We start from the raw sequence: 26,897 nt of genomic DNA, 5'->3' as shown, positions 1-26,897 counted from the left end.
GTACTTTAAATACTGTGCGGCCCCGGTCAGCCGGGCGCCGCTAAAAATTTAGGCCCCAGCTTCACGCTACTAGGCCGCAAATTCAGGCCTCTGTTGGAGGGGGCTGGAACTTCTCCAGGCGCGAATTCTTCCCGCCTGGAGGTTCCCCCGCCCCCAGAGGATCGCAGTGCCGCCCCCCAGGCCGGATCCCTGTTAACCCTTTGGGTACAGGCCGGCTTCCGATGGGCCTGTATGGGTGGATCTGTGCCCTGTAGGTGGCCCCCCCTTTTATTTTATTTTTTTTCTGCCTCAGTGAGGCTGTGTGTTAAAAAAAAAAAAAAAAAAAGAAAGTTTTTATTATATATATGACTTGTGGGCTGCGCAGGACGCTGCAGCCTCATCTCAGAGTGCTGCCTGTATACATGCCCCCCTTCCATAGGCGGCATGGTGTCGCGCTCCCCGGCTGCGGCGCTGCCAGGGTCTTTTTTCCCCTTCTAGGTGGTTTTCTTGCCCTTTCCGCGCTACGGCGCTGGTCAAGTGCATGCCTTTTCTGTAGGCAACATTCGTCACCCTCTCCAGTTATGGTGCCTGCCATGTGCAGGACCCCCCTCCTGGGCGGGATACTGCACTCTCCCTAACTGCGGGTTGGCCTTGTGCATGATCCCCCTTTCATTGGCGGCCTACTGCAGTTTCTCCGGATACAATGCTGGCCATGTGCACGACCCCCTTCCATAGGTGGAACACGGCACTCTCACTGGGTTCGCTGCTGGCCATGTGCGTGCCCCCCTTCCATAGGTGGAACACGGCACTCTCACTGGATTCGCTGCCTGCCATAGGCATGACTCCCTTCTGTGGACGGCATTCGGCACTCTCACTGGATTCACTGTCAGCCATGTGCATGACCACCTTACATAGGCGGTATGATGTACTCTCATTGGATTCACTGCCGGCCTTGGGTATGCCTCCTTCCCGGGTGGCGGCATACATACACTCCCTCGGTCGGTGGTTGTTCTCTCGCCGGTACATTGTCGGCCATGTGCATGACCCCTATACATAGCGGGGTGCTTGCACTCTCTCTGGATCCGCGGCCGGCCATATGCATGACCCCTCTTCTGTGGGCGGTGTACGCACTCTCACTGGATTCGCTGCCGGCCATGGGCATGCCTCCTTCGGTGGCATACACACTTTCTCACCGACTGCTCGCATTCTCCCTGGATGCGATGCTGGACATGTGCATGACCCCCCCCCCCCCCCCTTCCTTTTCTGGGCGGCATACTACACTCTCACCAGATACGTTGCTGGCCTTGAGCATGGCCTCTAACATGGGTGGAACGCTTGCGCTTCCATTGGATACGGTGCTGGCCTTGTGCGTGACCACCCCTCATTCCATGGGTGGAATTTTGCACGCTCACAAGATTCAAGGCTGTCCTTGTATGTGCTGTACTGGACTTGCACATGTTCCCCTTCATTGGCGGAGTAGTTACACTCTCACGAAATTTCGGGTTGGGTGAATTGTTGCACACTCACTTAATGCTAAGATAGCCCTGTGCATGCCCCCCTTTTTCACTAGGTGGACCTCCTGCGTTCCTGCTGGATACTGTGTGGCCATGTGCATGGCGCCTTTCTGGGCGAAGTATGGTATGCCCTACTTCTCTGACGTAGGTACGGCCTTGGGCATCACCCCCTTTTTGGGGCAGGCCTTTGCATTCTTGCCCACTGCAGTTTGCCAGGTACATTTCCCCCCTTTTTCGGGGCGGTCAGTTTGCGTTCCATCGCATACCATACTAGTCTTGTGCATAACTCCTTTCAGTTTGCACTCCCGTAGATACTGTGGCACTCTGTGGCTGGCCCTCTTCGCTGAGTGATATATTTTTGCAGTGAGCGGACGTTCTTGTGCGTTGTTTCCTTCTCGTCCCGTAGGTGGGTTGGCCTTCTCACTGCTTACGGGGCTACTCGTACGTATGCCTCCTTTCCTCCTGCGACATACTTTTTCTCTTGGGATACGATGATTGCCGCAAGCCTTGCACTATTCTCTAAGGAGATCATTCTGTCCATCTGTGTAAGCCTAAGGTGTTGTCCAATAAACAACAAATGAATACCTTATATTTAAGTAGACGGGCTCTACTGTTCGCTACTGCACAGAGCTGGGTGGTACTCATTCATTTCGTTGGCCCATTTGTCCTTCCGCGGCATTGTTTCCCTGTGCTAGTGGTCGCATGGTCGAGAGCGCTGTCTGCAGCGCCCTTCGCATTTTATGTTGGCTCTGGCGGGACTACGGTCCCCTCGCCTAATACCATTTCCTCCTCTTCGGGTGCAGTGTGGTATGATTCTTTCCGGATTGGCGCCCTCGGTGCTTCAGTCTGATCTGCTACCAGGTTCGGGCCGCTATTCTTGGGAAGGTCACCCAACTTCTCTTGGGTGCTCGCTTATACAGGTCTGGGGGACCTCCACCTTGGGTTCTTCAGGGTATTCGCCTTCTGCGAGGCGGTGAACCGGGCGTCTCTGTGTAGCGGTGTTCTGCTTTTGAGCTGTCCTATGGCCTCTCTGTTGCCCACTCCCCCTTTCGGTTGGAGGGTGTTATACCGGCCTCTGTCTCGCCTGCCTTTTCTCGCCGGCTCTGTTTGGCTCCCACTCGGTACAGATCATTCCGATGTGGCGTCTGTTCCGGCCACGCTTCAGAGGCTGTTCCTTCACTGCCCTTCCCTCTGGGGAAAGCATGGTTGTTCATGTGGATGGTTCTGGTGTTCCTTTTGAGTCTCCCTTGTCCACACTGGCTGTACTAGCTGTGTGCCTAGTTACCGGGTCTACCGTTTTCTGTCCTCCCGCTGGGTGCAGATGGCGTTTTTTCCATTTTAGGCAATGTTTCTGCTTTGGATTCACCTTCTCGGTAACTTGGGAGGACTACCATTTGGTCAGGATTGTCTTTTAAATCTCCCACACCGGAACTGTAGTCCGTCTTCCTGTGGTGGCTACATTGGCTTCGGCTTTAGCCTGTCTTGTCCTGGCGGTTGCTGGGCGGACCCTTCGGTTCCTGTCCGTTTGTCCTTCTGCTTCCCCACTCTGGGGGGATACGGGACAACCTTGCTCGGGGGCCGACGGGACCAGTTCTACCGACTGTTCTACCCGTGTTACGGGTCTGCGCCTGATCATTGGGTTTTCACCCGCTTGCCCAGGCAACTCTAGTGGGCTCGCTAGTGTTCGCTTCTAGCCGAGTTTTTCGTCCAGGATCTGTGGTAGGACTTAGGGTTTTACCTGGGGTTCTGTGGGAAGCTGGGCGTTCCCCCACTCTGCCTTTTCTCCATGGTTCTGTCTTTCTCCAGTCCGGCCTGGACCTGGGGCTGGGACTCTGTTGCTTGAAGTATCAAGTGTCATTCCTGTCCTTCCTCTTTCAGCGTTCCCAGGCCCTCTGGGCCTGTCAGGAACTTCTTCCATGGAGCGGCTCTTGGGTTCCTTTGTACTGTCCTCCGGTACCGTCCTGGGAACTACATACTAGGCTCTTGGCGCTCCAATTTTTCCTTGGAGCCGTTACAGAAGTTCCCTCTACTAACAGTTGGGTTTCTGTAGCCATCGTGTCTCTGTTGGGTGCCTGAGTGGCGGCCCTTCTTGTTCCGAGCCTTCTGTCTTCCCCCAGGACAGGGCTGTTCTCCATTCCGTCTCTTCCTTCCTTCTGAAGATGGTGTTTGTCTTTCATTTCATTGAGGCAGTCGTCCTCCCCTTCCCACCCCAGGGAACGTTGGAGATCTCCGACTCTTGTCGACATTCGGTCTCTTGTGTTTCCAGGAGGTCCGTGCAAAGGGTTGACGGCCTCCAGGGTGGCTTTCCTCCGCTTTCTCAGAGTGGCTCTTGTTGTGGTTGCCGCACCAAGGGCAGGGTTCTGCTTTTGGTGTCACCATTCATTTGGCCAGAGTTGTCGGTTTTTTCCTGGGCCGGAGGCATTAGGCTTCGGCCATGCATTTGTGCAAGGCGGTCACTGGTCTTCCTTGCACACCTTACCGAGTTCTACAGGGTGCATACTCGGGCTTCGGCGTATGCTGTTTCGGGCCGCCTGGTCTGCAGGCGGCGGGTTTTTTGATGCCTTCGGGTGCTTCGCCTTGGTGCTGTGGTCCCTCCCCCTTTGGACTGCTTTTGAACGTCCCAAGGTCTTCTGTGTCCCCCAAGGAAACTGGGCGAGAAAACGAGATTTTTGTATAACTTACCAGTAAAATCTCTTTCTCGCTCTTTCCTTGGGGGACACAGCACCCACCCATTCTTTGTTCTTCTCTGACTGTTTCCGAGTTTGTTTACCCTTTGGGTAGTTGGCTTGTTGGTTCCAATTTTTGGACTTTGCCTTTTCTCACTACTTGGACACGCAACTGGCAGTCTCTCTCTCCAGGCTGAGGGTATAGCTGTGGAGGAGGGGCTTAACAGTCTTCACTTAGTGTCACGCCTCCTAGGGAGATGAGCTATACCCAAGGTCTTCTGTGTCCCCCAAGGAAAGAGCGAGAAAGAGATTTTACTGGTAAGTTATACAAAAATCTCGTTTTTCCAATACGGCGAATAGTGTAATGGAAAAACGGGTCAAAATGGCCGATACGGCATTTTTTTTCATAGCTTCTTACCCCAAAAAATGTAATAAAATATGATCAAAAAGTCTAACACGGTTCAAAATGGTATCAATGCAAACCACAGATCGTACCACCAAAAAAGCCTCCACACAGCTCAGTAGATAGAACTATAAAAAAAAGTTATGGGGGGTCAGATTATGGCGATGAAAAAAAAAAAAATTTGTTCTCAAAGTTTTACCGTAATTTATTTTTACACTATTTAGACATAAAAAAAAAACTATACATATGTAGTATCGTTGTAATCGTACTGACCCAGATAATGAAGGACACAGGTCAGGTTTGCCTCAAAGGGAACACCATAGCAACAAAATCTGTAAAACTGTGGAGGAATTGAGTTTTTTTCCAATTCCACCCCATTTGGATTTTTTTCCGCTTCCCACTACATTGTATGCCATAATTAACGGTGGTATTAGAAAGTACAACTTGTCCCGCAAAAAAATAAGCCAAAACGAAAAAACCTAAGGGTTAGGGATACGATTGGTTATATTATTTGGGTTTGTCTCTATGAAATATTATTCTGTATTTTACACCTTGAACAGCATTATAGAAAATAATTCTGTGCATTTCTTTGTTCTCTAAGATGCCCTGAAATCCAGCCTTGGCCTCCAGCTTGTTGGCCCATATGATATTATTTCTGGCAAACACAAAGTGACCAAGAAATCATCAGATATTAATTACAATCTGCACTGGAGGTTCTTCTATGACCCCCCTGAATTCCAGACCATCATTGTGGGGGACAGCAAGACACAATATCACATTGGCTACTACAGGTGAGCTGTAGCATTAAACTGAAGTTGCCCTGTACCCAGTATGTATTCTGGTTAATGGTTTAATCATTCCAGCAAATGGTTGTTGGTATTGCCACCCTCTGCCCGCATGGTAGAGGAGACTGTGCTGCTTCTGTGGTAGCAGTTTCTTATAGCCGATCCCCCTTAAACCTCATGGGGAGAAGCAGGAGTCTTGACATATGGCAATCTTTGTCACCATGACTATATGTCCAGGCTGAATTCAGCTACTGAGCTCCAGGGCACCTACCACTGGATGGTTGCTTTAAAGAGGACCTTTCACCACTCCTGACGTGCATTCCCCACGTACTAACAATTCTGAAGCATCTATTCTTATGGCTCTATGTTGTAACATAGTTGGTAACATAGTTTATAAGGCCAAAAAAAAATACATCTGTCCATCTAGTTCAGCCTGTTCAGGGGTGTGGAAATAAAAAAAAAAAACTACTTGTCGAAGGACTAAAGTGGGGGCTCAATCTACTTGTCCCTCATGACCATCTACTTGTCCTGAACTTATACTAACGTTATACTGTATGGGGGCGGGGGCCACAAGGAGATGTTATGCTGTATGGGGCGGGGGCCACAAGGAGATGTTATGCTGTATGGGGCGGGGGCCACAAGGAGATGTTATGCTGTATGGGGGCGGGGGCCACAGGGTGACGTTATGCTGTATGGGGGCGGGGGCCACAGGGTGACGTTATGCTGTATGGGGGCGGGGGCCACAGGGTGACGTTATGCTGTATGGGGGCGGGGGCCACAGGGTGACGTTATGCTGTATGGGGGCGGGGGCCACAGGGTGACGTTATGCTGTATGGGGGCGGGGGCCACAGGGTGACGTTATGCTGTATGGGGGCGGGGGCCACAGGGTGACGTTATGCTGTATGGGGGCGGGGGCCACAGGGTGACGTTATGCTGTATGGGGGCGGGGGCCACAGGGTGACGTTATGCTGTATGGGGGCGGGGGCCACAGGGTGACGTTATGCTGTATGGGGGCGGGGGCCACAGGGTGACGTTATGCTGTATGGGGGCGGGGGCCACAGGGTGACGTTATGCTGTATGGGGGCGGGGGCCACAGGGTGACGTTATGCTGTATGGGGGCGGGGGCCACAGGGTGACGTTATGCTGTATGGGGGCGGGGGCCACAGGGTGACGTTATGCTGTATGGGGGCGGGGGCCACAGGGTGACGTTATGCTGTATGGGGGCGGGGGCCACAGGGTGACGTTATGCTGTATGGGGGCGGGGGCCACAGGGTGACGTTATGCTGTATGGGGGCACTAGGGCGGCCCCTTGGTGACGTTATGCTGTATGGGGGCACTAGGGCGGCCCCTTGGTGACGTTATGCTGTATGGGGGCACTAGGGCGGCCCCTTGGTGACGTTATGCTGTATGGGGGCACTAGGGCGGCCCCTTGGTGACGTTATGCTGTATGGGGGCACTAGGGCGGCCCCTTGGTGACGTTATGCTGTATGGGGCACAAGGAGACGTTATACTGTATGTGGGCAGCCCCAAGGTGGTGATATACTGTATGGGGGCAACAGGGAGACGTTATAGTTTATCAAGTGCCACGTGCAGTGCAGATTGCAGGCAGGGCCAGAGCCTCAGAAGACAGACAGCACAACCTTTATTTCTGACACCCCTGCAGATGAGTGTTCCTCCCGGAGCCTGTCCACATCGCAGCTCCCGGCCTGACCTGCAAGCGCTGACTGGGGTCACATAGCATTATACTGATTTATGATGCTATGTAACCCTTACAGTTCTGGAATGTATTGGATAACACTGACATAATGCTGTCAGTGTTATCCAACACATTCCAGAACTGTAAGGCCTATTGCACACGACCGTATGGCTTTTTCAGTGTTTTGCGATCCGTTTTTCACGGATCCGTTGTTCCGTTTTTTGTTTCCGTTGTGTTTCCGTTTCTGTTCCGTTTTTCCGTTCCGTTTTTCCGTATGGCATATACAGTATACAGTAATTACATAGATAAAATTGGGCTGGGCATAACATTTTTAATAGATGGTTCAGCAAAAAACGGAACGGAAACGGAAGACATACGGATGCATTTCCGTATGTGTTCCGTTTTTTTGCGGACCCATTGACTTGAATGGAGCCACGGACTGTGATTTGCGGGCAATAATAGGACATGTTCTATGTTAAAACGGAACGGAAAAACGGAAATACGGAAACGGAATGCATACGGAGTACATTCCGTTTTTTTTGCGGAACCATTGAAATGAATGGTTCCGTATACGGACCGTATACGGAACGCAAAAAACGGCCAGTAAACGGGGAAAAAAAAACGTCCGTGTGCAATAGGCCTAAGGGTTACATTTACATAGCATCATAAATCAGTATGATGCTATGTGACCCCAGTCAGCGCTTGCAGGTCAGGCCGGGAGCTGCGATGTGGACAGGCTCCGGGAGGAACGCTCATCTGCAGGGGGCCGTGGGGTCTCTCACTCCTCTTCTCCCATCTTGGCCTGCAATTACTCAATCTCTGGAGACGGTGTGCTGACTTACTGTGCGCTCCTGTGCTGGCAGGTGGGCGGAGACTTCGATACAGGAGCCGGGAGGAGCGGGGACCGCCTGCAGGAAGTGATATGTACGGTACTCATATGCAGGGGCAGGCTGACATAGATGTAGGAGCGGTCAGCTCGCGGCTAGCATATGACCGCTCCTATTACTGCCCAACCGACATGTCTCTGCTACTTGCCCGCACAGGGCTAAACAACTGTTCAAACTACTTGCCCGGCGCCCGGAACTGCATGTCCCGGGCGTCGGGCGATAGGAATTCCACACCCCTGCTGTTATCCTGCAAGTTGATCCAGAGGAAGGCAAAAAAAAAAAAACTGTGAGGTACAAGCCAATTTTCCCCACTTCACAAAATTCCTTCCCGACTCAGGCAATCAAAATAACTCCCTGGATCAACGACCTCTCTAGTAGCTATAGCCTGTAATGTTATTACACTCCAGAAATACATCCAGGCCCCTCTTGAATTCCTTTATTGTACTCACCATCACCACCTCCTATGGCAGAGAGTTCCATAGTCTCACTGCTCTTACCGTAAAGAATCCTCTTCTATGTTTGTGTACAAACCTTCTTTCCTCCAGACGCAGAGGATGTCCCCTCGTCACAGGGGATAAATAGATGATGGGAGAGATCTCTGTACTGTATGTTGTGCCATTACTTTATTATTTGCACTAGAAGTTTTGAATGAATTGCTATTAGCCTTCAGTAAGGGTACAGAGGGGAGGTAACCAGTTGGGGGTGTGTACCTGCACAATCTGAAAACAACAGCACTGATTGGATAGAGTGAGTCTGTGCAGGTACACCCCCCGCCCAACTGGTTACCTCCCCTCTGTACCCTTACTGCAGACTGCCAGCAATTCATTCAAAACTTTAGGGAGAATTCACACTGCATTTACAGTATATATTGGGTTCATGTACTGGGAAAGCACCCAACATATATACATTGACCCCCCCCCCCCCTCCATTGAATTTGTGACCAAACAAGTGTGTTCTTTTCTTTCTTCTCGAGCTAATATCTGTCAGTATACCCTTTTTTACCACACGCCTCCACAACGGCACTTCTGGAGGGTACCCGCCTCTTCCGGGACATGAAAACAACGAAGATCAACGTATAAAAAGCCCCCTCCCTTTAACCTTCACTAGTTGTTTTCCTATCCCTCAAAAGGCAGGTGGAGATCGATGGTGCGCAGGGCCTTTGGTAAGTTGTCCCGGTTTTTCCAGAGGGATCCTGCAGGGGAAAGGATCCCGGAGCATTTCGATACTGCTCCTCCTTCCCCTATGGCGTTAGTCCGGCGTGTGCTGGCTGCCCTGGGCTCCCCGCTATAGAAGAGGGCCATGTGTTGGGTATTCGGTGGCTGGGGGGCGTTCCCAGGCAGGGAGCGCTCCGATCCTACTTCTAGCTGCGGCATGCTGCGTTCCACCGCTGGAACGCAGCGCTGGAGTGACGTCATCATGCCTACCCGGAAGTCTTCCGACGGCATATTTAAAGTGAATATCTGCGTCCTATCAGACAGCAGCATGCTAAGAAGGAAGAAACAACACCACAACATCTGCCCCTGGAGAAACTGAGTCTGCAAAAAAGACCACTGAGGCCCTCCAGCCTGGTAAGCCTCCTCCCTGAGGACATTAATTTTGCCAAATTCACCCTATATGTGCACAGGGTGTTTGTCTTATCTTCTGGGTGACTGCTCTCCTATAAAAATAAAAAATTCCATTATTATTTATTATTAAAGCACCATTCATTCCATAGCGCTGTACATATGATAAGCAGTGCACATAAATAATACAGACAATTGCACTAATCATAAACAAGACGAGTTACAAACTGGTACAGAAGGAGAGAGGGCCCTGCCCGTGAGGGCTTGCATTCTACATGGTATGGGAGAAGGACACAGTAGGTGCGGGTGAAGTTTGTCATGGCGGTATAGAGGCAGCAGGGTCACTGGTTGTAGGCTTGTCTGAAGATGTGGGTTTTCAGGTTTCTTTTGAAGGATTCCACTGTAGGTGAGAGTCTGATATGTTGGGGTAGCGAGTTCCAGAGTATAGGGGATGCACGGGAGAAATCTTGGAGTCGATTGTGGGAAGAGGAGAGAAGGAGGTTTTGTGAGGATCGGAGAGTGCGTGTGGGGGTGTATCGGGAAAGTAGCTCAGAGATGTAGGGAGGGGACAGGTTATGGACGGCCTTGTATGTATTTGTTAGTACTTTGAAGTGAATTCGCTGGGCAATGGGGAGCCAGTGAATGGATTGGCAGAGGGGAGAGGCAGAGTAGTTATAGGGCGAGAGGTGGATTAGTCGGGCAGCAGAGTTGAGGATAGATTGGAGGGGTGCGAGAGTGCTAGATGGAAGGCCACAGAGGAGAGTGTTGCAGTAGTCTAGGCGGGAGATGATGAGGACATGTACAAGCATTTTCGCAGATTCCAAGTTAAGGAAAGCACGGATGCTGGAGATGTTTTTGAAGAAGGATTCTTGATAGTAAGGTGGTGATGTCTGGACCACAGAGGTAGATTTGTGTGTGTCGTCAGCGTAGGAGTGATACTGAAAGCCATGGGACTCTGAGCTGTCCCAGGCCAAAAGTGTAGATAGAGAAGAGCAGGGGTCCTAGGACAGAGCCTTGCGGGACACCAACAGAGAGAATATCCAAAGTTCTGATTCTCCACCCTCCATTTTTTTTTAGGGGAGAGATAGTCTAAGATCATCTGGAGAACCGTCACAGAAGAGAAAATGTCAAATATGTAAAAAAAATATCCTTTGCCACGAAAAAAATCTCTTTGCCCAAAATGTATAAATAGAGTGATAGCCGAGGAATCTCCGTCAATTGTGGACAGTCTGAGATCCTTAAATAAGGAAGAGATTGGGGCAGCTATCGAGACGAGACTAGCGGCAGTCTCTCCTAAGCCATCCACCTTCTGTGACTGAAGAACAGGGATCCGATCTGGATGAACAATTACAAAAGGTTTCTTCAGATATGGATTCTAGTGTATCTGAGGGCTCTTTGTGTTCCATTGAGGAGACTGAAACCTTACTTAAGAACATCAGGGCGACAATAAATTTGGAAGAATCGAAAGAACCTTTGACCATCCAGGATCAGATGTTCCTAGGACTAGGGGGGAAAAAAAAGAAATGGGTCTTCCTGGTTCACTCCAATATAAAAAATTTAATCTTGAACGAATGAAAGGATCCAGAAAAGAGACAGGCGGCATCTAGAATGTTCAAAGGGAAGTATCTCTTTGCTGAGGAGGATTCCAGCTCTTGGGATAAAGCCCCAAGAGTAGATGCACTAGTTGCTAAAATTTCTAAAAAGTCTGCATTACCCTCTAAAGACTTGGGAATCCTTAAGGATCCTTTGGATAAAAAGTGCGAATCCCTGCTTAAGAAGTTTTGGGAATCTTCTATGGCTACGTTACGTCCAGGCATCTCAGCTACTTATACAGCAAGAACTGTCATTATGGCTGACGCAATTAGAAGAGCATGTTTAGTCGGACACTCTAAGAGAGGACATTCTAGCCTCCGTTCCGGTTGTGAAAGAATTTTCCAAATTCCTGGCAGATGCTTCAGCAGATGTCGTGAAATTATCTGCAAAGACTGCAGCTTTATCAAATGCCTCTCGTAGGGCAATTTGGTTAAGATCATGGAATGGAGATGCGGCATCAAAAAATAGACTTTGCCATCCCTTGTGAAGGGGATAGTTTATTTGGGAAGACTCTGGATAATATCCTAGAGAAGGTCTCCGATAAGAAAAAGGGCTTCCCTACTGAATCGAGATTCTTCCATCAAAGATGTAATTTTCGCTCCCAGAGACGTCCTGGATTTGATCAGAAAAAGAAGAATCGGGGATCCTCATGGCAATCGTCGAAAAGCAAGAATAGGGGATTCCTCTTCTCTGATAAGTCCTCCCGTCCTAATACTACACAATGACGCCAGAAGTCCAGTCGAGGGAAGATTAAAAAATTCAACCAGGCCTGGGTACAAATAACATCAGGGGACAGGCTGGAGCTATCAAATGTTCCCCCTGACAGGTACCTGGAAAATTCAAGGTTAAAAAAGGAGAAACAAGCAAATTGCACTTCTACTTCAGAAAGAGGCAATAGTCCAAGTAGAGTTGTTGCGATACCAAATTTTTGATTCGGTTTCGATACCATGAAAAAGTATTGCGATACTCGATACCATTCGATACCACGCGAAAAAAATAAACAAAAAAAGCCACGTGCATTCCTCATTTTTAAAAATGGCGAATCGCGCAGTTTTTATTTTATTTTTTCTGTTCCGGCATTCACCACCTAGATTTTTTTTTTATATTTTAATAGTTTGGACTTTTCTGACGTGGCGATGTAATATGTTTATTTATATATTTTATATGTGAAATTGGGAAAAGGGGGGTGATTTATACTTCATATTTTAGTGTTTTTTTTTTTTTCACTTTTTATTTAATAACTATTTCCCCCCTTAGGGGCTAGAACCTGGGATCTTTCATCCCTTTTCCTATTCACCCTGATAGATCTCTATCAGGGTGAATAGGACTCCACACTGTCCCTGCTGCTCTGTGCTTTGTGCACACAGCATCAGGGATGTTACCATGGCAACCAGGTCTTCTGTAGCGTCCTGGCTGCCATGGTAACCGATCGGAGCCCCAGGCTTACACAGCTGGGGCTCCGATCAGAAGCTGCCACTGCACCACCAATGAGGGGGAGGGGAGAGGTCCCTGTGGCCACTGCCACCAATGATTTTAATACTGGAGGGTTGAGAGGGGCCGGCGCACTGTGCCACCAATGATTTTAATGGGATGGGGGGATTGAGGGGGGGGGGCACACTGCACCACCAATGATTTTACCCCTTTATACAGGAGGCGGGTACTAGCAGATCAGCGGCAGTTAACTGCCGCTGATCGCAGCTCCCTGTCAGGGGCAGGGTGCCGGCAATGCGATTCTGCTGCCGGCACCCGCCTCCTGTATGTGTTAAAGACTGACTACTGTATATGAGTCCAGACTTTCACTATTAGGCCACACAGAGCGGCGCCCAGCGATGTCTCAGCACTCACCATTAGTCCTGGGCGCCGCTCCGTTCGCCCGCAGTGCCCCATTACTGTCTCCTCTCCTGCTCCACATGCTGCTGATTACTATCGGAGCGATGGGAGGAGACATCAGCTTCACTAGTGGGCGTTCCTTCTCCCTGGCTGTAGCGCTGTCCAATCGCAGCGCAGGGAAAAGGAACGCCCACTAGTGAAGCTGATGTCTCCTCCCATCGCTCCGATAGTAATCCTATCATTGGTGGCGCAGTGCGCCCGCCCCTCCTCCGCCCCTCTCTTCTCATTGCCGCCCCTCCTCCACCCCCTCTCTTCTCATTGCCGCCCCTCCTCCGCCCCTCTCTTCTCATTGGTGGCAGCGGCAGCAGCACAGGGGGAGGGAGGACAGCTTCCTTCTCCCCGTGCTGCTGAGAGAGAACATGAGCGCGCCGATAGCAGCGCGCTCATGTTCAGAGATACTAGACTGCGCAGAAGCGCAGCCCAGTATCGAAAAAACGGAAATCCCGGTATCGTATCGATACCGGGACAAAAGTATCGATTGGGTATCGAAATTTCGATACCCGCAACAACCCTAAGTCCAAGTTCCTTCAGAGGAAGAAAAAAAGGGGCTTCTATTCTTCAGTCTTTTTGGTAAAGAAACCAGACGAGTCATTCCGACATTTGAAGAATTTAAACAAATTCGTAAGATACAAACAAAAAGTTCAAGATGGAAACAGTCAGGTCCACAATCAACCTAATATCCAAAGACTGGGTAATGTCTACAATAGATCTCTCCGATGCTTATTACCACGTTACAATCCATCAACATTACCAGAAATATTTAAGAATTGCAGTCTGGATTCGGGGGAGGATCAATAATTTCCAATTCCAGGTGCTTCCCTTTGGCCTATCCTCTGCCCCAAGGGTATTTACAAAAGTTATGGCAGAAATTTCAAGCTTCTTCCATCTATCAGAGAGTCTTGATTCCATACCTAAAACGACTTGTTGATTGCAGCCCCGACGACAGAATCTCTTCTCTCGCACATACAGACTGTAGTCCAGACATTGTCAAATTTTAGCATGGATCATCAATATGAAAAAGACCTGGTTCCAGAATATCGGAAGAAATTCTTAGGTGTACTTCTAGATTCTCATCTAATGTCCTCTTTTCTTACAGAAAGAAAAAAGGAAGTCCTGATCCAAAGAATAGCAAGGTTTCAACGTTTACGCAAGACCTCTATAAGAGAGATCATGATGATTCTGGGAATCATAACTTCCACAATATCATCAGTGAAATGGGCCCAAGCTCTCTGAAGAACGCTTCAGTCCTTCCTGTTAAGGTCCTGTGACCGAAAACAAATATCTTTTAAATATAAAATTGGAGATTCCTTTCCATTTAAGGCAGAGATTAAGGAGATTCCTTTCCAATTTCTTATTTAAAAGACATTTGTTTTCTCCTGGTGGCTCAGAAAAGAGAACCTTTCCAGAGGTGTGGAATGGCGGCTGTCGGAGCTACTAGTGGTCACGACGGATGCAAGCAGCCAAGGCTGGGGAGCTCACCTGAACGGCAGGACAGGTCAGGGTCTATGGCAGAAAAGCCCTATCCGGCCATCTTCCAACATGCGAGAGTTTCAGGCAGTCTGGCAAGCTCTAAAATTTTTCGCTCCATCCCTGGTCCAGAGTTATGTAAAGATAATTTCATACAACTTGACCACGGTTGCTTACGTGAACAAACAGGGAGGGGACAAGAAGTAGTCTCCTCTCGGCGGTGGCAGAAAAGATATTTGTTTGGGCCGAAGCAAACCTAAAATCTGACTGTGGTCCATATAAAGGGAAAAGAAAATCATCTGGCAGACTTCCTGAGCAGAGAAAAGCTGAGACAGGGAGAATGGAGCTTGAACCAGACAGTATTCTACCAGATTTCGGCAAGATGGGGGATGCCGTTAATTGACTTGTTTGCTTCAAGAAAAAACAAAGTCAGCAAGTTTTATTCCCCCTCTTACAAAGACAAACCTGTGCAAGTGGATGCTTTAGCCGAAGGGTCTCATGTACGCCTTCCCACCCTTCTCGCTTATTCCAAAAGACCTGAAAAAAAAAAAAAAACTATAAAAGAGAAGTCACAGATAATGCTAATAGCGTGGTTTCCGATACTCAAGTCTCTGGCAGGGGAGAATTATTGGATCCTTCCCCTTCTTCAGGACCTTCTACTCCCGGGTTCGGTTCCTTATCCCAGCATCCCTCAGCTCCATCTGACAGCCTGGAGATTGAGTGTAACATCTTGAGAAGGGACTCTCTCTAAAAAAGGTAATAGATACTTTAATGCACAGCAGAAAACTAGTTACTTCAAAAATATATCTAAAGTCCTGGAAAGCCTTCCTGGCCTTATCTAAGACTTCCTGGGACCCGTTCAGTCCCCCAGACCTGGGACTAGTTCTAGATTTTCTCTAATCAGGACTAGACGGAGGTCTTAGAATAAGCACCTTAAAGGTACAGGTGTCAGCATTAAGTGCTTTTATGGGAGAAAAACTGTCTGAAACAGACCTAGTTAGAAGGTTTTTTAAGGGCGCTAGTAGATTACACACAAATTTCAGATCCTCCGTCCCTCCATGGGATTTAAATCTAGTCTTTCCGTCTTCTCGGATTCTCACTTTGAACCCATTGGAGATTTATCCATGAGGCTTTTGACTCTTAAAACAGTCTACTAGCAATTACGATAGCTAGAAGGGTTGGGGAGATTCAGCCTTCTCTATTCAGCCACCCTACCTTACAATACTGGAAGATAGGATTGTTTTAAGATATTCTCCTGAATTTCTTCCTAAAGTGGTATCTAAATTTCATTGCCGTCAAGAAATTTCTCTCCCTTTTTATTCTGTCCTTAGGCTACCTCTGAAGGGGAAAAGAGATTCAGTAACCTTGACGTGAGAAGATGCGTTTTTCAGTATCTGGAAATTACAAAGGACTTCAGAAGGACAAATCAGTTATTGGTCCAGTACCTGGGCACTAACCGGGGTAGAGCAACTAGCAAGGCTTCTATAACATGTTGGATTAAGTCCTGTACATTTCTATGTTACAATGAGAAAGAGGTGACTTCCCCCGTCTGGACTGAAACCCCATTCTACGCGAGCTATGGCTGCCTCTTGGGCAGAGGGGGCCCTCTGCCTCTCTTGAAGATATTTGCAGAGCAGTGACTTGGTCAAACCCTTTAACTTTTTATAAACATTAGAAACTGGATTTGCTAGAGATCTTTCTTTTGGCAGGAAAGTTTTATCTGCCGTGGTCCCCCCCGAGTGGATTTCTTTGTTTTTCCCCCAGGAAGTGCTGTTGTGGAGGCGTGGGGAAAAGATGAAAATTACTCTTACCGGTAATTGGATTTTACCTTAGCCTCCACAACGGCACGGGGAATTCCCACCCATTTTTTGTTTGATTTGATATTTGGTCGGCAGTTGACCCTTTTTTCATTTGTATTGTTATGTTACTTAACCTTATTAAATGATGCATCTACTTTGGAGTTCTAGGTCATTAACTGGTGAAGGTAAAGGGGGGGGGGGGGGGGGGTTTTATACGTTGATCTTCGTCGTTTTCCTGTCCCGGAAGAGGCGGCTACCCTAGGGAAAATTAAATTACCTCAAAAACCTCAAAATTCAATTACCTCAAAAATGTGCATTATATGTGCATTATTATGCCACTGTCAGAGAAATGACCCTGATCTGTACCTTTAATGTCTGTCCCCTATTACTCCAGAGACTCTCCAGAAGAATTGCCTGTATTCCTGGGCTCGAATGATGCTGTTAAAGGATATCTCATTACTCCAGCTGGGGATAATGTATTTTCTGCTGTCAAGTAAGTGTCTGGCACCTTTATTATTCATAGTTTCTGTAAAGGAAAATTTTTCTGTATGTATTAGTAGGTGGTTAAGGTATTTGTCATAATTGCAAACATTTCCTGTTAAAGGAGTATTCCGGCCAAAAGCATTTATCACCGATCCACTGGATAGGTTATTACAGCTAGATCAGTGAAGAGTGTCCCCCTGTTCCCTCTGAATATAACCAAGCAGTAGTCTTTGAATTGGAAAGTCACTCCATTCAAAGTTCTCATACCTGTGATCTTGTGGCTGATGGATTTGAGTACCTCGGAACCCAATTCTGATAGTTGGGGGTCAGAATAACAGAATAAAGTGGTCTTAAAAGGCAGAAAATGCTCAAAACCCAATATGCTGTTGCGCATTTCTAATTGGGGGATCAAATCCTGCACATGTGGTCCGTTGCTAACAGCAATCCCCAGCAAAAATGCATACAATGGAGGATGCCCGCAGCGGACCACGTGTACCACAAAGACATCCTACACAGGATAGCCAAATGTGTGGATGTGATATAAAACAGAAATTTACAAAAAATGGTTCACTGCACTGGTAAATGCAATTGACAATGTATGGCTAAACCCTCACACTGATATTTAAAATGAGACTTTTGTCAATATATTCCTGTATCAAGAACATACTGGAGCCCGCGCACCCCATCAAGGTCTCTCAAAGTGGCACGGGACCTGAGGCTAACCTACCTATGCCATATGGCCAACTATTTATAGGGGCATAGAGTCCGACAGCCAACTAATCCCCAGTTACCTCCAGCGTGAAATCACACACACAATGGGAGGAGTGAGGAGGCTCTGTTTCCTACCTATCACTGACTCATGTGACGCAGGCCGCACAGGTGTAACTAATCAAAATCAAGGCACATTCAAACCTGTGCGGCCGTGCATGTACAAACAGAATAAAGTGGTCTTAGAAGGCAGAAAATGCTCAAAACCCCATATGCTGTTGTGCATTTCTAACTGGGGGAGCAAATAATTTCACGCTGGAGGTAACTGGAAGTTGTTCGCTGTGTGTCGGACCTTATGCCCCTGTAATTGCCCATACGGCACAGGTAGGTTAGCGTTGGGTCCCATGCCACTTTGAGATACCTTGACTGGGTGCGTGGGCTCAGGTATGTTCTTGATATAAGAATTTATTGGCAAAGTCTCATTTTAATATCAGTGTGAAGGTTTAGCCATATATTGTCAATTGCATTTGCCAGTGTAGTCCACCATTTTTTGTAAATTTCAGTTGGTGGGGGTCCCAGCAGTCAGATCCCCACCAATCTAGCAGTTCTCATTTGCCGACATCCACGGTACATGTACTGTATGTCTCCGGAGCTGGACAGGCACCATAGCTGATGGGTGCCTGCGGTTGTACACAGCAGACACTCACTGGCAGAGTCTTTAAAAACAAATGGTAACGCTGTGTCCGAAAAAGCAAAACTATATTTACATTTTGTTTTAGGAAAAAAATCTGGTCAAATCAACATTTATTTATTTTTTAAAAATTTTGCCTTCAAAAAACCCAAATGGTAAAAAAAACGTAAATAAAACTACAGATCACCCCACAAAAGACAGGGGTTTGTAGTTACAAATATAAAACAGCAGTGGTCCTGAGAATATGGAAAAAAATAAAATAAAATTTAAGTATAGAATCATAAGAACTATGTAAATTTGGTAACGTTGTAATCGTACTGACCTAAATAAAGGTAAAATAATTTTTACCGCATAGTAAACACTGTAAAAAAGAACCCATAAAACGACAGATTACCGTACATTTTTCTTTTTTTTTCACTTCCACCCCATTTAGAAATTTTACAGCTTCTGCATCCAGCTTACATTTTATGAAATATTAATTGATGCCATTAGAAACTACAACTTGTCTCATAAAATACAAGCCCTCAAGTGGCTATGTGACTGAAAAAAATAAAGTTTTGGCATTTGGAAGGCAGGATGTAGAAAGTGAAAATACAGGAAATGACTGATAATAGAAGATGGAGGGTTCTACTTAGGGCTGGGCGATATGGCCTAAATGTGAACTATGTGCTATAATGATATATATCACGATATATTATTTTCTTCTGTGTATACAAATTACAAAACTTTTCAAGAAAACTTTGCCATCAGCCCCATGCCATTGCCATCCTCCAACCCAACCTCCACCATTTTTTGTCACCTTACATCACAAAAAGTACAACAGCAAGCGATCAAGAAGGCGTTTGCCCACCAAAATAGTACCAATCTAACCGTCACCTCATCCCGCAAAAAATGAGCCCCTACCTGAGACAATCGCCCAAAAAATAAAAAAAACTATGGCTCAGAATATGGAGACCCTAAAACATGATTTTTTTTTGTTTTAAAAATTATATTATTGTGTAAAACTTACATAAAAAAAAAAAAAAAATTATACACATTATGTATCGCCGCGTCCGTATCGGCGCTATAAAAATATCACATGACCTAACCCCTCAGATGAACACCGTAAAAATTTAAAATAAAAACTGTGCTAAATAAACAATTTTTTGTCACCTTACATCACAAAAAGTGTAATAGCAAGCGATCAAAAAGTCACGCACCCCAAAATAGTAATAAAACCGTCATCTCATCCCTCAAAAATCATACCCTACCCAAGGTAATCGCCCAAAAACTGAAAAAATTATAGCTCTCAGACTATGGAAACCCTAAAACATGATTATTATTATTTTTTGCTTCAAAAATGAAATCATTGTGTAAAACTTACATAATAATAAAAGTATACATATTGGGTATCGCCGCATCCGTGACAACCTGGTCTATAAAAATATCACATGATCTAACCTGTCAGAGGAATGTTGTAAATAACAAAAAATAAAAACGGTGCCAAAACAGCTATTACTTGTTATCTTGCCTCACAAAAAGTGTAATATAGAGCAACCAAAAATCATATGTACCCTAAACTAGTACCAACAATACTGCCACCCTATCCTGTAGTTTCTAAAATGGGGCCACTTTTTTGGAGTTTCTACTCTAGGGGTGCATCAGGGGGGCTTCAAATGGGACATGGTGTCAAAAAAAAACAGTCCAGCAAAACCTGCCTTCCAAAAACCGTATGGCATTCCTTTCCTTCTGCGCCCTGCCGTGTGCCCGTACAGCGGTTTACAACCACATATGGGGTAGGGGTGGGCGATATGGCCTAAAATTTATATTGCGATATAATTTTAAGCATGTGCGATATATATTGCGATATATTGTTTTCTATATTGGGGGGGGGGGGAATGTTTAAACTTTTTTTTTTATTTGTTTTTTATTTAATAACTATTAGCCTCCTTAAGGGCTAGAACCCTTGTCATATTCACCCTAATAGAGCTCTATTAGGATGAATAGGACTTTACACTCTCCCTGCTGCCCTGTGCTTTGTGCACACAACAGCAGGGAGCTGACCATGGCAGCCAGCCTCTGATCTGCCCCCCCCCCCAGCCTCTGATCTGCCCCCTATGGTAACTCAAACTCACCCACCCCTCCCTCCCCAGTATTAATCATTGGTGACAGTGGCCACAGGGTCTCTTCCCCCCCCCCCAAATCATTGGTGGCAGTGGGCAGTTCCGATCGGAGTCCCAGCAGTGTAATGCTGGGGCTCCGATCGGTTACCATGGCAGCCAGGACGCTCCTTCTTCTCATAGGTCTGTGCGGCGCATTGCTAATGCTATAAGCATTAGCAATCCGCCGCACAGACAGAAGGAGCGCCCGGCGGCCACGGCGCACGCGAGTATAATGCTGCTCACTAACATACCATTGCAGCCAGGACTTCAGTAGCGTGACTCCTGGCTGCCATTACACTGCTGGGACTCCGATCGGAACTGCCCACTGCCACCAATGATTGGGGGGGACCCTGTGGGATATGGCCGGCACATTCATTGGTGGCGCAGTGGCCACAGTCCCTCCCCTCCTTCTCCTACTCTGTCCTCATTGGTGTTCAGCGGCAGCCGCGCACAGTGGGGAGGGAGGGACTCCCTCCTTCTCCCTCCACTGTGCCGGCCGGCTCAGGAGAAAATGGTGCGCGCGCAGAGAGCGCGATGATATCGCGGTCTGGCGATATGGCGAAAATCCATATCGTGGCCCAAATTTATATCTCATATCGCCTATACCGCCCACCCCTAATATGGGGTGTTTCTGTAAACTACAGAATCAGGGCCATAAATATTGAGTTTGGTTTGGCTGTTAACCCTTGCTTTGTAACTGGAAAAAAATTATTAAAATAGAAAAATCTGCCAAAAAAGTGAAATTTTGAAATGGTATCTCTATTTTCCATTTAATTCTTGTGGAACACCTAAAGGGTTGTAAAATCAGTTTTGAATACCTTGAGGGGTGTAGTTTCTAGAATGGGGTCATTTTTGGGTGGTTTCTATTATGTAAGCCTCGCAAAGTGACTTCAGACCTGAACTGGTCCCTAAAAATTGGGTTTTTGAAAATTTTTCTGAAAAATTTCAAGATTTGCTTCTAAACTTCTAAGCCTTGTAACATCCCCAAAAAATAAAATATAATTCCCAAAATGATCCAAACATGAAGTAGACATATGGGGAATGTAAAGTAATAACTATTTTTGGAGGTATTACTATGTATTATAGAAGTAGAGAAATTGAAACTTGGAAATTAGCAATTTTTTTATTTTTTTTGTAAATTTGGTATTTTTTTTATAAATAAAAATTATTTTTTTTAACTTCATTTTACCAGTGTCATGAAGTACAATATGTGATAGTTTTTTTCATCTCAGAATGGCCTGGATAAGTCAAAGCGTTTTAAAGTTATCAGCACTTAAAGTGACACTGGTCAGATTTGCAAAAAATGGCCTGGTCCTCAAAGGGCTTCTGTGACCCCACTAAAGTGATTTTTTTTTTTTTGGGCTAGGTAAATTAGTTATATTGCGATATATGAAAATATAATTGTGTTACTTACTTTGATCCAGCAGTTTCTGCAAAAAACGAAGTTTTATAATATGTAAATTCGGTCTCTACCAGCAAGTAGGGCGGCTACTTGCTGGTAGCTGCTGCAGAAATCCGCCCCCTCATCGTGTTGATTGACAGGGCCAGCCGGGATCTCCTCCTCCGGCCAGCCCTGTCGGCATTTCAAAAATCGCGCGCCTGTGTTGATTCGGCGCAGGCGCTCTGAGATGAGGAGGCTCGTCTCCTCAGTGCCCCTGCGCCGATGACGTCTTCTATTTCGGTGATGTCATCGGCGCAGGCGCACTGAGGGAGTTCTGAGGAGACGAGCCTCCTCATCTCAGAGCGCCTGCGCTGAATCAACACAGGCGCGCGATTTTTGAAATGCCGACAGGGCTGGCCGGAGGAGGAGATCCCGGCTGGCCCTGTCAATCAACACGACGAGGGGGCGGATTTCTGCAGCAGCTACCAGCAAGTAGCCGCCCTACTTGCTGGTAGAGACCGAATTTACATATTATAAAACTTTGTTTTTTGCAGAAACTGCTGGATCAAAGTAAGTAACACAATTTATATTTTCATATATCGCAATATAACTAATTTAACTAGCCAAAAAAAAAAAAAATCACTTTAGTGGGGTGACAGAAGCCCTTTAAGGTGAAATAGGGCTGAGTCCTTAAGGGGTTAAGCAATTGGTAATTTAGAGATAAGGGCTCATGCACACTAACTTAGTTTTTGTGGGTCAGTTGCGGATCCATTCACTTCAATCTGTATTTCTGTTACACGGCATCTGCAAAAATATACAACGTCCTATTCTTGTCCGCATTATGGACAAGGATAGGACTGTTCTGTTATGGGCCAGACTTTCCGTTCCACAAAATGCGGAACACACCAGGCCGGTATCCGTGTTTTGCGGACCGCAAAACAGGTTACGGTCCCGTGCATGAGCCCTATGGGTTATTAGGTGAGCACAAAGTGAAAGTATGATTCTCATAGCATAGCCTTTGAGTATGTCTGCATAAGCTGTGCTGCCGAGTTATATATTACCTCTCACCACCTTTTTTCTTCAGACAGTTTGCAGTAAAGAAGCTGAAGGACATTTCTGACAAAAAGACAGTGAACGTTGTGAAAGACTTGGTGGAGAAGCTAACGGCAGCAGCAGACAATCTTGGGTACTCGCTGGAACAGAAAACAGCGTCCATGAAACGCAGATACAAGAAAGTTAGTCTTCTATGTTTCATTCTTCCACAGCCCCCCATTAGGAAGCCTTAGAAATTGTTTAAGGTCACAGATATTCACAATGTCTGTTCACAAATCCTGCATATTTTGACTTCGCTATATAGACCATGGCTAGACTTTCACATAATTTAGGAGATCCCAGATTGACATGCATCATGCTGTTTGATCCACGTGTTGCAACTACTCCATGATCCTAAGTGCACCAGTTTTTCTTGTTTGACCCATAAGAGCTTAGAAGTGAATTGCTGTGTGACATTTAGGTGGCCTGATGGAGCAGACTATTATTGGGAAGGGACCGTTCCTTCCTGATGACTGCTGCTCGTCAGTGGAGATGAAGTTCTACATTTACATGCAGCAATCTCCTCTACTGTATGAAGAGGAGTAATGGCTACTGCCTTTGCTCATCCTCCTACAGCTCCATTGTGTCTGGGCAGCAGATCACTGATCATACAGCACAATCTGCTGCCCAGCAATGATGATAGAGGTGTCTGATAAATGACAATTTTGCTTGTTCATCGGGTGAACTGCTGCACCTTTACCGGGGAATATTATTCGGAACGAGCGTTCATAGTAACATTTGTTTCTGATAATCTGTCAAACAATTGGGCAGTGTAAATCCACCATAAAGCTAATAGCAAAGTGATATTTTTTATGTGGCTGTCTGTGATTGCTTAGTCTTGTTTATGGTGACTACCACTTAACTCTTTCTACTCCGGAGGTTTTTTTGTTTTTGCGTTTTCGTTTTGCGCTCCCTGCCTTCCCAGAGCCATAACCTTTTTATTTGTCTGTTCACATAGTCATATGCATTTGATGTGGGGAAAGCGAGAAAAAAATTCCAAATTGGGTGAAATTGCAAAAAAAAAAGCTATTCCACCATAGTTTTAAATTTTTTTTTTTTTATTTACGACGTTCGACGTGCGATAAAACTGACCAGTTACTTTTATTCTACATGTCAGTACGAATCCGGTTATACCTTATATGTATGGTTTTTCTTGCGCTTTGATAGTGATAAAATAATAAAAAATGGGGGGGGGGGGGGAGAGAATCAGTAATTTCTCGCTGGTATCATTGGGAGGCACAGGACAGTGGGTATAGCTTGCTGCTGCTACTAGGAGGCGACACTAGGCTGAAAAAAGACTTGGCTCCTCGCCTGCAGGCTATACCCCCTCCAGCCTGGAGAGAGTGTCAGGTTTTTAGCTTAGTGTCATAGGAGGCAGACCTCCCTGCTTTATGCAGGGTGGCTTTCTTAGTTGATTCTTTTTTTTAATATTTTTCCTTTTAGGTTTGGGAAACCGAGTCGCCCAGCCTCTCTGTTATCCCAGGGAGCAAGACCGGTGAGAAAATCCACAGCTTACCTCCCACAGAAGCAAAAGGAGGACCAAGGCAGCCCAGCTCCCCTGCTTCCCGCCAGCCAAGGGGTCACCTAGGTCCACCAAAGAAGACCCTCCCGCCATACCAGACTCCTGCCACTCCGGTGCCAGCTGCTGAGGAGGTGACCCTGCTGGAAAAGGTGACCTTGCTGGTCCACTTAGGGAGGGTGAAGAGAAGAGGTGGAAGATGGGGTGAGTACACGGGACTAGGAAAGTAGGTTTAACCCTCTCCCTGCCTCCCTCCCTCTTTGGACAAGTACCGGGCTCCCTCTCCCCCCCCCCCCCCCTTCCTCTCTCTCTCTCTTTGGCAGACACCGGGCTCCAATTTTTGTGCCCAGGACTTCTGAGGGCATCCCTCCACTACCCATCACGGCACATAGGGGGTCCCACAGACACTGTCCGGACACAGCGCGCTGCTGAGGTCCGGACCTTACTGCTAGCGGTCATGTGGGGAGGGGAGCGGAGGAGGCTTCCCTCTCCCCAGCGCTATTATCCACCCTTCTATGCAGCAGGCGCCATATGTGCCGCTCCGGAAGGGTTAAAGCCCCCACGGACGACCGGGCCCTGGCTTCACATGAGGCTACCTCCGTTCTCTTTCCGGTCCCAGCCGCTCCAAGTCACTCTGTACTCCTGCCGACCAGCAGTGACATCCCGGTCGGCCGTGTTACACAACTTTAGGACCCCGGGTCGCAGCTCTCTTCCAGCTATGTGGGGGGGGGATGGTGGTCTGGCGCGAATCCTTCCCTCCTAGCTTCCCCCTCCCCCAGTAGCTCGCTGAGCCCCACCCCTGGTCCTCCAGGAAGTTAACCCTTTCTGGCCAGCCATCTCTTTGAGACTGGCACATGATTATATCTATCTGCGGTGCAATGGGTTTTATTGTTGCGGACTTTAACCCTTCCTGCCTCTTGTGCACTTGAGGCTGGGCATCCAATAAAAAAACAAACAAAAAAAAACAACCTAAAGTGCATCCCAGATAGAGGAGGACCTCTGTGGTTTCCCAATCCACCATCTTGGGTTGTTTGGTTGATGAGCACCGCCTGCGCAGTACCTTCCCACTCACCCTCCGGGGTCGTTTGGTTGATAAGCACCGCCAGCGCAATACAATGGATGACCTCCGGATCTTCCCAATCCACCTTCTGGGGTCGTTTGGTTGATAAGGCACCGCCTGCGCAACCCGGTGAGTAAACCTCTGGAAGTTCCCATTCCACCCCCCAGGTAGTTTGGTTGATAAATCCCACCAGGGCAGCCTGCGGCTGCCATGAACAAGACTCTGAGAGTCGAGACTGCACACAAGCAGGCCAGCGCAGGATGTAGTTCCTCCTCGGTCACTCCCACACCCCCAACCTTCCTCCCCAGGGTCACGCTTGGACGCGCCCTTCCTCCCTGGAGAGGTTCTGTCTGAGGAAGGGGGGGGGGAGGGATCACTTATTCGGCCGTGAACCCGGCGCAATTTTCCAAGTTTGCGTTCACGGTAGACAGCAGTATTTGTCGTATGCATTACCCCTTTCCTTAAGTGGCATAATTTCTCTGCAATTGGATTCAGTTCCTGCCGTATGCATCACCCCTTTCCTTAGGTAGGGTGCTTGCACTTCCTCGAGATACAGTTCTAGCCGTATGCGTTGCTCCCCCTTTGGGGCGGAGTGGTTGCACTACCACTGAGGCAGTGCTCGACGTAGGCATTGTCAAACTCCATTGGTGGGGTACTTCCAGTACCGTTGGATACGGTTCTGACTGTTGCGCTACCCCCTTCCTTAAGCGGGGTATTGCACTACCACTGGAGGTTATTTCTTCAGTTACATTGACATCTCCATGCTTACTGTTATATTGCCATTTCGTTAGTGATCGCGAACGGGTGGATAACTAAGCATCTTGGGATGCTGCACCTCCACTGTGCCACGGCTCTAGATGCCTTAGCTTCTTTTGGTGCCCTGTACTCTTCACCTAGTGACTATGGATGCCTCCAGTGGATACCGTGGCTATTTCCCCGTTGTAGCCTCTTTTCTTGCTGGTGCTGGTTTCAGGCATGAATGTCACCCTCTGTCCTCTCAGGGAGTTACCTGGCAACACTTCAGTGTCCTAGAGACCCACATCTCAGTTGGTCATGGTATTTGTCCTCAACAATGTGGAGTGCGTACGCCATTGCACATCATATTGTGATTCCGCTCCAGCGAGTCAAGGGTTGCACTGACTGTATTATCTAGCTCCACTCCTCCTTATCTGGGAAAGTGGTTATGCTGACACTCTGGTTTAGTTTCTGCAGTGTGTTCTCCTCCGCATGTGCAGCTTTTACGCTGGGGCTAGGGGTCGTAGTGGTTGCAGTGGGGCATCCCCCTCAGGTAGGGGTTCTTCCCTGACGCTAGCTTGGCGGTTATTCCTGTTCGGCGCCCTTGCCTGGTGGGGTGTTTTAGGTTAGCTCTATTTAACTGGGGCAGTAGGGTTCCATGACTTCTACTGCAAATCCACAGGCCTCCCCCTCAGCATTGACTGGGCATGCTGTGGCTACAATGGTACGAGGGGTCTTTGCGTTGTCACGACATACTATGGTTCCTCCTCCACAGCTCCTTTGTTTGGTGCGGATTCTTGTAGCGCTGCATTCGGTGGCCTCTGCCGCGTGGCCCTCTCCTCAGCT

The 26,897-nt window shown here is 47.5% G+C and overlaps 1 protein-coding gene across 2 annotated transcripts in view; it reads left to right on the top strand.

Annotated features, from left to right (window-relative positions):
• LOC120990107 (histone PARylation factor 1) overlaps positions 1 to 26,897 on the top strand; it is a 47,994-nt gene that overhangs the window by 8,222 nt on the left and 12,875 nt on the right. For both annotated transcript variants that reach the window (XM_040418660.1, XM_040418661.1), the window contains exons 3-5: positions 5,164 to 5,353; positions 16,636 to 16,734; positions 22,730 to 22,880. In XM_040418660.1, the coding sequence (XP_040274594.1) occupies positions 5,164 to 5,353; positions 16,636 to 16,734; positions 22,730 to 22,880 (440 nt within the window). The remainder of the gene's footprint in view (positions 1 to 5,163; positions 5,354 to 16,635; positions 16,735 to 22,729; positions 22,881 to 26,897) is intronic.

Source organism: Bufo bufo, chromosome 2, assembly GCF_905171765.1.
Source record: "Bufo bufo chromosome 2, aBufBuf1.1, whole genome shotgun sequence".
NCBI lineage: Eukaryota > Metazoa > Chordata > Amphibia > Anura > Bufonidae > Bufo > Bufo bufo.
The sequence above is the reverse complement of the archived record's forward strand: the minus strand, read 5'-3'. Positions and strand labels throughout refer to the sequence as shown.